The following is a 14,287-nucleotide window of genomic DNA, read 5'->3' as shown; positions in this document are numbered from 1 at the left end:
TGGTGTTTTGAAAAAATGGAAATTTAGAAACTTAAGTTTTATGTAAAGTTAAATGGCTTTTAATTTCTTCATATCAGCTGTTTGGATGGCTGTTTAGCAAAATCCAGCCTGGAACACTTGTTCTTGCGATTTTAGCAATGATGGCATTTGAAGGAGTAGCAAACCTTCAAAGAGAATGGAGCATTGTGGGAGAATTTAGCAACTTGCCCCAGGAAGAGCTACTGTTATGGATAAAAGAAAAGACCAAACCAGGTAAAACAAACACTTGACCCCCTGCTTTTTTGTGCTTTTGTGCTTTTTTCCCCCCAGTATCTGCTACAGCAGCTATCATAAGGCAAGCAGCAATTTTGTGTCCTGTGTTGAAGAACAGGATTATTATGCTGTTTTCCCCAGTGTTGTGTTTTATAGTAAGTGACATAAGAATGAAAGGACCAGTCTCTAAGGTTTCTGTAACTGTATTGTTTTATAGTACATTAAGACTTGTATTAAGTAGAGAATTTGAAGTATTATAACTTTAAAATATCAAGAACAATGTAAGAACAATTAGAGTATTAGATGAAATCTGATGTAGTTTTAGTTTTGCCACTAAGAATGATGTCATGCCTGAATGTATTAATATGAATGTACATTTTGAGCTCTGATTTTTAAAAAGTTTAGTCATCTTTACTTTATTCTACATTTTTACAATACTATGCTCAATTGTTTGATTTTTAATTTTCTTTTTCAGATGCTGTTTTTGCGGGTCCAATGCCTACAATGGCAAGTGTAAAATTGTCTGCTCTTCGGCCTATCGTGAACCATCCTCATTATGAAGATGCAGGCTTACGGTAAGATTTAAACTTCAAATTTTAAGGTTAGCTATATTCTGATTTACTCAGCAAGGAAATTGATGTAACAAGACTTCTAAAAATTGGGAATAAAAGCTGTGCCTTTTGCTCCCTGAATTATATGAGCTGGAGCTTTGTGTGCTGGGATACTTGGACTTTTGCAGATTGCATCTAAAATGCTGTTTCCACTTTTGATTAGTGTAATCTTATCTCTTTTTTATGATTCTGTGAGGTTCTACAGGTGCAGCATGTACCTTTTTTGTTGAAACAAACAATGAAATGGGTCTGGCTTGTGTTCTTCAGGTCCTTTGGTTTATTATACTTGTATAGAGATCTCTGGCCTCCTGTGTACTTGAATATATTGTTCACAAATGATCATACTCTTGGATTAAAAAAACAACTGGTTGTCACTGGGTGCTTTAAATGGGAAGCTGGTGACTGGAGTATGATCTATAGAGATGGCTCAAAGGTGGTGGTGGACTGAGCAAATCGTATTTTGTATTGTTTGGGAGGAAAGATTAAAATACAGGGTTGGATGAGTTTGAAATTAGCTGGGTAGTTTCAAATAATAAACAACCGATTTAATATAGCATTATGTTGTATTGCTTTTTAATTGATTAAAATAGGATGAATAAAATATAGTTATTGGCTTTAGACAGAAGCTTTGCTGTAGAGAGAGATGAGTAAGTCAGCGATAGATTTGTTTCCTTCAGGCATGCAAGCTCACTAATCCTGTGGTTTCTCCTGGCTTAAAATAAAGAGTGTGAGTTGCTATTGTATCAACGAGATGGAGAGCAGGCATCAGCAAAGGGCAAACTCCTCCTCTAAAAGAAAGCAAGGCTTGACAAAAGACAGCAAAATATTTGCATTCCTCCCAAGGAGGAGAGTCCTTTCAGTTTTGTGGTTCTGTCTTTGATTTCAAATCAGCATCTCCTTGCTATTAAAGAGATCCTACTTGGCAATAGAACTTCCCCCACCCCTGCTTTTTCTTCAGCCTTTTTTGTTTTCCCTAATGCTGCTAGGAGGGACACGGGTGGCGCTGTGGGTTAAACCACAGAGCCTAGGACTTGCTGATCAGAAGGTCGGCGGTTCAAATCCCTGCGACAGGGTGAGCTCCCGTTGCTTGGTCCCTACTCCTGCCAACCTAGCAGTTCGAAAGCACGTCAAAGTGCAAGTAGATAAATAGGTACTGCTCCGGAGGGAAGGTAAACAGTGTTTCCTTGCGCTGCTCTGGTTTGCCAGAAGTGGCTTAATCATGCTGGCCACATGACCCGGAAGCTGTATGCCGGCTCCCTTGGCCTATAGAGCGAGATGAGCGCCGCAACCCCAGAGTCGGTCACGACTGGACCTAATGGTCAGGGGTCCCTTTAACTTTACCTAATGCTTCTAAACAGATGGGAGAGGGAAGCATAGTGAGGGAAGGTCTAGTTCTGTTCACCTCAAGAAGCCAAATATACAGAGGGACTGATATTGCTCTCCCCAGAGCGCATCACAAAGATCAAGGTGGTGACCAGGACTTTGAATGTTGTCCAACAAAGCCAACATCACATCCATGGCAAAGGTTCTTGCCCTATGTATTTCAGCAGCCCAAATGACACTTCGGGGCAATCACTGCTCCCACCAGTTGCTGTGGCCACTTTCCTCCTTTCAGAGTTCTCCAGTAGCTTTGTCAAGCCATGTGATGGTAGACCAAGGACTCCAATCTGCAAAGAGGGACTCCCTTTAGAGATGCACCAAGAACAATAGTAACCTCGGGTCTGCAGCGCTGAGGTGGCCATGGCTCAGTTAGATACCAATGGTACTTTCCCTGTTCCATTAGAAGCAACAGTTGTGGAAACAGACAAAGCCCCTTTAGCTTTTCTTCATAAGAGGTGGAACTAGACACTGACACAGAACTGCAGCTCTATGTAAGTCTTAGTCTGTGTTAAAGCAACACCATTCAAGCCTGCTCATATGATTCTTCAGCCTAAGCTTCACACAGATCTGCCCAGTGTGTGCTTCCTGTTTTGCTTGGATTTTGCCTAATCTGAGCTTGGCCTTGGTCTTAGTCCCTTTGGCAGAATACAAACTCAAAAAGCAATGCCTCTCCCCACTCAGGATCTCATTTAACCGAAACATGGAAAATGCATCTCTGTCACAGAATATTTAAATAACTGGTTGAATATCCATGCTCTCTTACCTGCTTACTATAATGGAAGTTCGTGGAAAGTCCATCTTCCCAACCTTAGTTAGCAATTAAGAGGGCAACACCAAAACAGTTACCTATATTCCAAGGTGGGACAAAGACCTGCTTAAAATACCAGCTGGAAAACCCTCCTGTTGAAGGACACATCCCCAGAAGAAAACACATTGACATACAATGTTAGGCCTATGTGTGTTTTCTTAGTCATTGTTGTTGAGCCAAAAGTCTGCCCGTTTTGCACCCTGTGTCGGAGCTGTGGTACTGGGTTTTTTCCTACTAAAGTTGAGTTCTGAACCTGAGAGAGCTGTTCTCCCTGGGATCCAGCACCAGGTTTTTGCTTGGCACTGCCTTCTTCCACAGGAGGAGTTAACCCTTTGCTGTTCCCTGTCCCTTGCCTCTTGACTAAAAATAAAACTCATGGTAAGTGAGGCTTTTCCCTTTCTGTTCTTACACTTCAGGAAGTAACCACCTTCCTTCCATTTGGGGTTAGGATTTGTGCTCCAGAAATTATTTCATATTTGTTTCTGATTTTTCTGGCAAATGTTAACTAAATCAGGTATTAGCTACCAGTATGTGCTTTTTCCATTTCCTTCAGTCCTTATCTTACTAGTTTTGTTTATCCTCCTGTGTATTTTACCACAAATATATATGTCAGACATCTCATGAAGTATGTCATTAACTATATTTTAAAAATACACCAAATTAGCTGTATACCGCAAACATTCTTTTCCACTTTACTTCAGTGATGCGCTGTGTATTGTTTGCTCAAGTTATTTTTTTTTATTGGTTACTTGGTATATTTGTAGCTTTCTCTTCCTCCTAGGGCAAGAACGAAAACAGTTTATTCCATGTATAGCCGAAAACCAGCAAAAGAAGTTAAAAGGGAATTGCTGAAGTTGGGAGTAAATTACTACATTTTAGAAGATAATTGGTGCCTGAGGAGATCTAAGTAAGTAATCAGTATGTAAGTTTACCCTGATGTTTTCCTACCAGTGATCAAGGGGTTCGAGTGCTTTCTTTGCACCGGCTGGTTAGGAGAAAGTGCAGGTGCAGAACTTTGGGATTTTTCTGTGACGTCTTGTCATGCTGAGGTGGTTTGGGAATTTGGCCACTCACCTTCTGTCAGGGAACTGCCATTGCAACTAGTGGAGGAGGCAAGGCTCCACAGCGATGCTGGAGAGGGGCCAAGCAAGGAGAGAGGCAGGTCTCCAGCTGGGGAAGATAATCAGCGCTACACCAGGGATAGAGGGGGGCTGATGGGGGAAGCAGAGAGGAGGCTCCAGGACTCTTCGCAGGAGACCAGCGAGGAGAGCACAGGTCCTCCGCTACCCACACCCACCCTGCGCAGAAGACTTCCGCGCAGGGAAAGTAGGCGGCAACTTGGCGTCAAAGAGCTTTGCTGGAAGAGGTTCAAGAAACGCCCACTGACGGATTCTGCTAGCGACTGAACAGCCACGAAGTGAAGGGCTGTCCAGCCAGGAAAGGTTTAACCAGGCCACCTAGCTAGGAGTGGCGGCAACTTACGCACGAGCAACCCCATATAACCATTACACCTTCTATAAACCACGAGACATTGGGTCAACTCTTATTGGTGGTGTCCACCTTTAGTTTTTGGAATTTGGGCAGTTGGTGCTAATGGTTGAAAGTGATCTTCAAAGCAATCCTTAAAAATTAGAATTTGGCTTTTGTAGCCGCTGTGTCAGATACAATATATTACGCTTTTTGTTGCTTCTTATGTTCTGAATATTAATAAGATCTACTTGGATCTCTAAGGATTTTCTTAAGTTCGTATGAGCATCATTGTGGAACTTTGGAACCTGAGTTTTTGATGACCCTTAGTAAGGATTGGTCATTGAAATTAAATGGGTTTTTACATCAGGGACAGCCAATGTGGTTGTGCCTGCCCCCTCCTCCTAGTTTTGTTGGGAATACAGCTTCTGTCTTCCCTGACTTTTGCTGGCTGGGGCTAATGGGGATGTGAGTCCAAAACACATTGAGGGCTCTACATTGGCTACCCCTGTCTTGGATAAAGCTGTGTGTGATTTAAATCCTCCTCCTCATCCCTCGAGTCATTTTATATTGTGACTGCAGACAGATTCTGAATGAAGCTGCTTGAGCAGCACTGTCATTGTAAAGTTTCTTGGCAAGGATGCCAATTTTCATAGTATTTTGCTCTAGATTCCACTACATTGTTTAAATGTTGGTGTGGATTTTATTTTTTTATTTTGTTTAAATCGTTTTTATTAAGTTTCCTATTTTAACAATCCAATCAAACCACATTAAATGTTCCAAATTATACAAATACATATCAAATAGTCTAAATATTCTGCCTAAATTATATATTTTTTTGTTGGGACTTCCCATGCTTCAAGTTCAGGGGGCCTCTGATCATCTCATATCTCTGTTGCCTTGTATAGTCTTTCCAATAGTTCCTTTAAATCTTCCTGTTGTTAACCTTCCTTCTTTCATGGCCTCTGAGATGTTTCCACAAGCAAGTTGAAGTAAGCAATGATGTGTTTCTGTGTGGATTTTATGTTGTCCCATTAAACTTTAATTAGTTTAATGCTAAGTAAATGTCCAGTGCGCTTCCATCGTCACAAGTCCCATTACAGCAGAGCATTTCGCGCAGCGGTTTAAGAAGGGCAGGAGAGGCAGTATCTTTTCAAAGAGGAATCTTGGAGCAAGCGGTTTGGAACTCAAACAAAAGATTTACAAAAGAAAAAACACCCTGGCGATAAAGCACACATATCAGCAAACACACCCAAAGGGACAAACACACGGGTGACTGACTATTTATACAAACTCACATTCCTGGAAGCTTAATGACCTCCAGCTGCTCAGTGATTAGAGCGTCTTGCTACCTCTTAACCCTTTGGTAGCAACATATGTGTATGACTCCGCTGTTGTTGCAGTATGTCTTACACGCTGGCGTTTGTGCCAAATCAATCCAAAATTCATTTCGCTGCCGGCAGACGCCATCTTCTCTCAGTTCCGATGAAATCAAATCTAGGCGTTTGCTCGTTAATTTTCCCAGACCGGTTGCATCAAACATTAGCCTTTCCAGGGGAGATTGACCAATTCGGACTTGAAATACAGATATAATGACATATTAAGAGCTCACCTCCCCCTGTGACTATTTATAACTCTGCAGCTCGGTCTTATTCCATCATGGCGGATTTCCAAATTAAAAAGTGTGTCACGTTTCCTTCAACATTCTAGGAACCCATCCTGTTGGTGTGGATTTTAATACAGTGGTACCTCGGGTTACAGACGCTTCAGGTTACAGACTCCGCTAACCCAGAAATAGTACCTCAGGTTAAGAACTTTGCTTCAGGATGAGAACAGAAATCGTGCGGTGGCAGCGGGAGCCCCCATTAGCTAAAGTGGTACCTCAGGTTAAGAACAGTTTCAGGTTAAGAATGGACCTCCGGAACGTATTAAATTCTTAACCCAAGGTACCACTGTGGCATGGATCCTAAGAAAGGTTGTGGATGAAAAGTTTCCTATCAACCCCTCTCCCCAGCAGGCATCTGCACACTTGATAAAGCCTCTCCTGAGGGTCGGGACCCTGCCTAAACAGTGTGAAATGGTGTCCAATTTTGGCCTAGATCCTAAATTGGCTAGTTCACGGAATGAAAGTTTCCCAGTTGCATCCCACATTGTTCAGGAGGGACCTCAACCCTTAGGAGAGGCTTTAGAGGATGGATAGTGGGGTCTTAGGATTAAAGTGATTTAGTAAGTAAAAAAGTGACATGGGGGAAAGTATCAACTTTGTTGTCAGTAAAATAATTACACTTGATCACTGTTGTTCTTCCGCCATTCACTCAAATGATGTGTACAGTGGTGCCCCGCAAGACGAATGCCTCGCAAGACGGAAAACCCGCTAGACGAAAGGGTTTTCCGTTTTGGAGGTGCTTCGCAAAACAAATTTCCTATGGGCTTGCTTCGCAAGACGAAAATGTCTTGCGAGTTCCTGCGGGGTTTTTTTCCTCCCCCCCCCCTTTTTCCCAAGCCACTAAGCCACTTATCAGCTGATCCGCTAAGCCACTTAACAGCTGATCCGCTAAGCCGCTTATCAGCTAAGCCGCTTAACAGCTGATCCGCTAAGCCGCTAATAGCGCTAATCCGCTAAGCCGCTAATGGGCTTGCTTCGCAAGACAAAAAAACCGCAAGACGAAGAGACTCGCGGAACGGATTCTTTTCGTCTTGCGAGGCACCACTGTATCCTGTTTGCTGACAATATTTAAATCCCTTTTAGGCCCGGCTGCAGCATGCCAGAAATCTGGGATATAGAAGATACTGCCAATGCTGGAAAAGTTCCCTTGTGTACCCTCATGAGCATGGATTCCAGGCCATACTTCAGAACAGTGTTCAACAACAATATATACAAAGTATTAGAAGTTACCCGGGAATGACTCTTCAGTGCAACACATTTTCTGACAGTATATGTATTTTTTAAACTGGCAACTAAGTAAAAGAGAGCTCTCAATTCAGAGTCCATTAAAACCAACAGGACTTTTGACATTCATTTTAATGGATTGCACCATTAGACATTGGCTGCGTTCCAGAGAATTCTGTGCTCAGGAAGTTCCTTTGTCAGTTGTAGCAACCAAAGCTTTGTGCCTACATAGGCTCCATCCCTTTTTCATATCTTAAACCGTGTAGCTGCATATAGGGCTACTTCATTGGATCAGCCTTAAATGGTGAGTCCAGTTATATTTATTTGGAAGTGCATTCCATTGACGTAAATGATAACGGCTTCTGAATAAATACGTTCAGAATTGGAAGTGCTAGGGTGCCAGGAGTACAGTATACTGCAGGGAATACTAGACTTTTACAATGAGGACATTTTTAAAATATTCTCAATCGTAGACTTGGGTCAGTTCTTTAAAATTTGCTATGCAAATGTTTATGTGTTTAAACATTTTTAAATAAATACTGATCCAAAGCAAGTGAGCAAAAATGGCTGTGGAAAAGTATGCCAGGTTTTAAAATCAGTGAAATTGCAGAGGCGGATGATCTTTCCTAGTATAGTCAGTGCATCTTTCAACCTGAAATAGCTAGGAAGGCGCAGCATTCCATACATAGTCACCACATTATATTGCTAATCCCATTCCCCCAGCATGCATCTCATATTGCACCTTTTATGAATATGTATATTTTTTGTGAAGGAATTGGATTGTTTCCACTATCTCATTTATGTGCAAGTGGCTGTTTTTATGAAAACCGATGAAAAATCCCCAATGTTTTAGGTCATTTTAGAGCTAGGTAATATATTTTAAGTTTTTGTTCTACATGGAAATTATTCTGAATAACTTTGAATTTCATATTTTAGATGGCAAATGTGCACAATCCACAATCTTCAGCCTTCTTTTTAAAGTAGTTGCTAAAATCAAACCAATGAAACTAATTTTAGTAAGCAGTATTTTTGCTACCAGCTGTTGAAATGGTTTATCACCAAAGTAGACAAAACTTAACAAATTTTGCACATATGAAATATTAACAAGGAAAAAGTTTTCAGGGTTTAGAAAAATCTTTTTATGCTTTGGCCTTAATTTAGAAATAGAACATATTTTGCCTACCTTGTAGAAAGAGTGTCTAAATTGATAGGAAATAACATTCCCTGAGAAACAAAATGTAACCACTAGAGCAATGTAAAATAAATGGAAATAAACTCATTTCAATTTTTGTGGCTCTTTTATACATCATAGAATAGTTAATTTATGTAAAAGTAAAACTAATAGTTTGGCAAATATTAAATAATCTACAACAGTATCTTTGCCAATTTTTTTAAAAACTGCCACGTATTTTGATTTCTGCTTTTAGTGAGATTCTGATGATGATGCACAGCTCAACTTCAGGCAGGAATTTGCTTTTTTATTGGTAGAGCAAGATTGTCATATGCGAGGGGTGGGGGAACACTCTGCCCAAAAGGCAATATGAATTCTGTTTATGCAACAGCTACTAAAAAACATTGCAAATCATCTAGATAAGGAACCATCTGGAAAACTGTTCAGCTCTCTGTTGAATTTTAACTTCTGTACTGCAGGCACAGCGTTGTCTGTGACTTAAATGTAGTAAATTCTGCAGCAGGAAGCATAATTTATTACATAGACTATTAAAGTGGATTTCAAAATAGTGATATAAGAGGGATTAGCCATATTTTGGTTGTGCCTCAGATTGATTAAAGTGAGGAGAGCTAAAAAAAAGGGTTTTAGTTGAATTTTTTTAAAAAAAAACAACAACCTCATTTTGTTTCCTATTTGTTAAGACAACCACTAATGAGGATTGGGCTGTGGAAAATTAACATTCAAGAAGATGTCTTTTGTAATTATATTACAGCACAAAAATACTGTATTTTTATGCATTTTATGCCAATTGTTGATGTTTGTGGTTAAAATAAAAGCTTTGTTCATATTTGTGCTTCTGTGTAATAATTTCTGGAAAACTTTATCGTTGGAACATTTGGTCAGCAAGTATTTATAAAATGGCATCAGTTAGCCTTAAGTTTCTTTTTAAAAGCTGCAATTCCACCATTGTTTTAAGGCATCAATTTATAAATCAAATATCCATAAATAAATATTCAATATCATAAGAATGTTATTGGGTGTAACAAGACCATATCTGCAAGTGTCTTGGAAGGTGACTACCACATATTAAACTAAAAGTGACAGGACCCTCGTCGCCTTTTCACCAGAAGTCCCACCTTTTGATATGAAGTAGTGTAAAGTTTATATTGCTTTTTTTTTAAGGTATTGCGTTTTGATACCCCCAAACTGATGGAAGAGGTTTTGAGTCCCTCCAATGAATGGTGTGATTCCAAGAGCATCCTGACAACAGAAAAGTTTGTTTGGGGACCGTCAGCCCTCCCCTTTATCTCTGATGCTAAGACAGATGTTTTGGGTCAGAATGAATATGTTTGGACACAGAATAATAAAAAAAAGTTCTCTGTGGGTTATTCCAGCTTCAAAATGGAATAAACCAATGACTCAAGCCACCAGCCATTTCCTGCCCCTTCTTAATACTACTTTTTATTTCCTCCAAGCCAGTGAGAACAGCCTTACAGTTGGTTTTCTGGCAACAAAAGAGACTGGCTGTGATATACTTGGCTTGATGTGATGGTAGGGACAGAGTGGGTGGATTGAGAGCAGGGGCAAAGGTGACATTCCATTTGCTGACTTGCTAACCTATTCAGTTACACCATGAAGCTCAGTTCCCTTGCATCACAGCTAAAGAACACCATGTGAATCTCATAATGTTCACGTACCATCATCCCAACATTCCCTCACCTGAAACTGGCTGTGTTTAAAGTCTGGGGCTGAGGAAAATGTCAATCAGTCCATTATATAGTTATATTTGAAATTTCATGCATATCAGTTAATATCTTGACGCTGCTCCACTGAATTGAAATTTCAGCCTTCACGACAGGAAAACTGCCAAGTAAACAGCTATTTTTGTGGAGGAGGGTCAAGATATTAACTGATATGCATGAAATTTCAGATATAGCTATATAATCCCTAGTGTAGTAAGATAAGACCTTGTATACACGGTCTATACTGCTAAATTGGTGACGCTTGGCTACTGAAAGAATTTGCAATACTTGTAGTATAATATCAAATTATAGCCAATCGAGTATTTAAGGAGGCAAACATACTGGCGAAGCATGATAACCCTCCTGGTGGAATGCTTGGCACCTGATCTTCTGGAGAAGAGGAGGTTAAGGGGTGATATGATAGCCATGTTCAAATATATAAAAGGATGTCACATAGAGGAGGGAGAAAGGTTGTTTTCTGCTGCTCCAGAGAAGCGGACACGGAGCAATGGTTCCAAACTACAAGAAAGAAGATTCCACCTAAACATTAGGAAGAACTTCCTGACAGTAAGAGCTGTTCGACAGTGGAATTTGCTGCCAAGGAGTGTGGTGGAGTCTCCTTCTTTGGAGGTCTTTAAGCAGAGGCTTGACAACCATATGTCAGGAGTGCTCTGATGGTGTTTCCTGCTTGGCAGGGGGTTGGACTCGATGGCCCTTGTGGTCTCTTCCAACTCTATGATTCTATGATTCTTAGAGCAAATACAAAAGATCTAACATAGTTCTTCTGTTATTCAATATGATTGTATAGACTTTTCTAAAGAAATGATTAATTTTCCACAGTGGGTTTCCAAACTATGGTTTGTGAGCTTCATTCAGGTGGCCTGTGGTTGCCCACATCAAATATTCACATTGATTTTTAACTCTCTTTTTTGCCTTTTATTTCTTGTACTGTATTATAGTGCATTACAATTTTGAATTCCAGGGGAAACTACAATTAAAAACTGTACGGCATCCAGCACAGTGCATCACAATTGCTATCACAGGCAGGAAACTCACTATCCGCTCTTCCAAGACCCCAAGCAATTCTCAAATGGTCTGTGCTCAGGGGAACGGCAGGAGTTGGGGAGCCTCTGTTTGCCAGCAAAGTTTTAAATGCAAATCAAAAAGTTTCCCTACATTCTTGGACTTGGCATAGTGGAGACTCACACTTTTCCTTATCTTAGGGCTCTTCAAGACACAGCCCAGTGGCTGATGCAGCAGCCTACGTGCTGTTTTCGCTTCCTTGGAAGGACACTGCTTCAGCCGTGTTTGTGACAGCACTTAAACTTACAATGGCTTAGGCTAATGTAGATCAATATGTTGAAAGTGAAGCAACCTCAGAGAATCAATCCATTTCTGCTCTCAATACCGCAAGTGACTCTTGACAAAAACGGCCACGAAACACTGACCTTTAAGCAATAATTGGTGCAACATGAAATTCCTTTGACTTCCTTTCATACTACTGGGGGAGAGGGTCACAGTGCAGGTTATCCTTTAAAAGACACATAGGAATAGCACAATGTGCTCTGCCATTGAGCAGAAAACTAATGGGCTATCTCAAGTATGTTTTGATTGCACAGATGTATCATAGTATCTGCCAAATACAGCAAAAGTATTAACTCCAGTTGCTGCTGAAGATAATTACTTTCTGAGCCAAACGTCCAGCTAGCAGTTCAGTTCTGCTGCCTATAGCAGATATGCTGGCCACTTGGGCTTCTTATCAAAGGCTATACATTCCAAAGGTGGTTTGTTTTGTATAAAAATGACAATGAAGGTCATGTGTTTTTCTAGAGAATTTCAGCTTGGGGAAAACCTGGGAGGTGGGGACCAAGCTGGATTGGGGCTGCACTCAGCTCGGGGATTCCTGGGTTAGACAGACCAATTGTCTGGCTGAATATAAGGCTATGATTCTTGCATTGCAAGAGGTTGGTCTAGATTACGCTTGGAGATACCTCCCAACTCGACAATTCTATGATTCTACGACTGTGCTAGCCCTATTCAGGTCCAAGATTGGAAGGTGACTATTTTGCTTCCTAAAATAGATTGCAATTGCAATTTGGATTCTTCATACATTTTCTTCCCTTGAAATATAGAATCATAGAATTGTAGAGTTGAAAGGTACCTTGAGGGTCATTAAACCCACCCCCCTGTAACGCAGGAATCTCAACTAAAGCATTCATGACAGATGGCGATCCACCCTCTGCTTAAAAACCTTCAAGGAAGGAGACTGTTCCACTGTCAAACAGTAAGTTCTTCCTAATGTTTAGTTGGAATCTTCTTTCTTGTAACTTGAATCCATTGGTGTGGATCCCACTCTCCAGATCAGGAGAAAACAAGCTTGCCTTTCAGATATTTGAAGATGTCTATCATATCAGTCCCCTTCATGGATCACTGCCTTGCAGTGGCAAAGGGGCTTGAATAACACAGAGAAGCTATGAACTATGCTGAGCAGGGCACCTAAGATGAACAGGTCATAGTGGAGAGTTTTGACCAAACGTGATCCACCTGGAGGAGGAACCGGCAAGCCACTCCAGTATCCCTGCCAAGAAAACTCCATGGACAAAGACAACTGGTGCTGGAGGAGACTCTTGAGAGTCCCATGGACTGCAAGAAGATCAAACCTATCCATTCTTAAGGAAATCAGCCCTGAGGCCCTTGTGGTCTCTTCCAACTCTATGATTCTATGATTCTATGCTCACTAGAAGGACAGATCGTGAAGCTGAGGCTCCAATACTTTGGCCACCTCATGAGAAGAGAAGACTCCCTGGAAAAGACCCTGATGTTGGGAAAGATGGAGGGCACAAGAAGGGGACGACAGAGGACGAGATGATTGGATAGTGTTCTCGAAGCTACCAGCATGAATTTGACCAAACTGCGGGAGGCAGTGGAAGACAGGAGTGCCTGGCGTGCTCTGGTCCATGGGGTCACGAAGAGTCGGACACGACTAAATGACTAAACAACAAAATCATATAAGTGTCCTCTTTTCCAAGCTAAATACAGTGGTGCCTCGCAAGACGAAATTAATTCGTTCCGCAAGTTTTTTCGTCTTGCGAGTTTTTCGTCTTGCGAAGCACGGTTTCCCATAGGAATGCATTGAAAATCAATTAATGCATTCCTAGGGAGACCGCCTTCAGACCAGGTCCGGGGACAATCTCTCCCCGGACCTCTTCTGAAGGCTGGCGGGGGGAGAAGGACTTTTCTCCCCACCACCAGCCTTCAGAACAGCCTTCTGAAGGCTGGCGGTGGGAAGAAAAGCTCTTCTCCCGCCGCCAGCCTTCAGAAGAGTTCCTGCAGGGCTGCCTAGGCTGCGGATAGCAGCCTGCTGCCCGGTGCGAGGGACGCTCTGAAGCAGAGCGCCCCTCGTGCGGGGCAGACATCTGCAGCTTGGGGAGCCCTGCAGGACTTCCCCGCAGGGCTCTCCAAGCTGCGGATAGCAGCCTGCTGCCCCGCACGAAGGGCGCTCTTAAGCAGAGCACCCCTCGCGCGGGGCAGACATTCGCAGCTTGGGGAGCCCTTCAGGACTTCCCTGCAGGGCTCTCCAAGCTGCGGATAGCAGCCTGCTGCCCCGCACGAAGGGCGCTCTTAAGCAGAGCACCCCTCGCGCGGGGCAGACATTCGCAGCTTGGGGAGCCCTTCAGGACTTCCCCGCAGGGCTCTCCAAGCTGCGGATAGCAGCCTGCTACCCCGCACGAGGGGCGCTCTTAAGCAGAGCACCCCTCGCGCGGGGCAGACACTCGCAGCTTGGGGAGCCCTGCAGGACTTCCCCGCAGGGCTCTCCAAGCTGCGGATAGCAGCCTGCTGCCCCGCACGAGGGGCGCTCTTAAGCAGAGCACCCCTCGCGCGGGGCAGACACTCGCAGCTTGGGGAGCCCTGCAGGACTTCCCCGCAGGGCTCTCCAAGCTGCGGATAGGGGCAGCAGGCTGCTAT

General features: G+C 42.5%; 1 protein-coding gene and 1 long non-coding RNA gene across 2 annotated transcripts in view; one reads left to right on the top strand and one right to left on the bottom strand.

Annotated features, from left to right (window-relative positions):
• The window catches only part of LOC310828717, a 296,140-nt gene extending 289,300 nt beyond the window's left edge, over positions 1–6,840 (bottom strand). The window contains exon 1 of the long non-coding RNA XR_014557086.1: positions 5,934–6,840. This is a non-coding gene — a long non-coding RNA (uncharacterized lncRNA). The remainder of the gene's footprint in view (positions 1–5,933) is intronic.
• DPY19L1 (dpy-19 like C-mannosyltransferase 1) overlaps positions 1–9,426 on the top strand; it is a 38,330-nt gene extending 28,904 nt beyond the window's left edge. The window contains exons 20-23 of the mRNA XM_083706441.1: positions 78–252; positions 728–827; positions 3,833–3,958; positions 7,268–9,426. Of these exons, the coding sequence (XP_083562567.1) occupies positions 78–252; positions 728–827; positions 3,833–3,958; positions 7,268–7,424 (558 nt within the window). The 3' untranslated portion in view covers positions 7,425–9,426. The remainder of the gene's footprint in view (positions 1–77; positions 253–727; positions 828–3,832; positions 3,959–7,267) is intronic.
• Positions 9,427–14,287: the final 4,861 nt, after the last annotated feature.

The sequence above is a fragment of the Podarcis gaigeae genome, assembly GCF_964106915.1.
Source record: "Podarcis gaigeae genome assembly, chromosome: 12".
NCBI lineage: Eukaryota > Metazoa > Chordata > Lepidosauria > Squamata > Lacertidae > Podarcis > Podarcis gaigeae.
The sequence above is the reverse complement of the archived record's forward strand: the minus strand, read 5'-3'. Positions and strand labels throughout refer to the sequence as shown.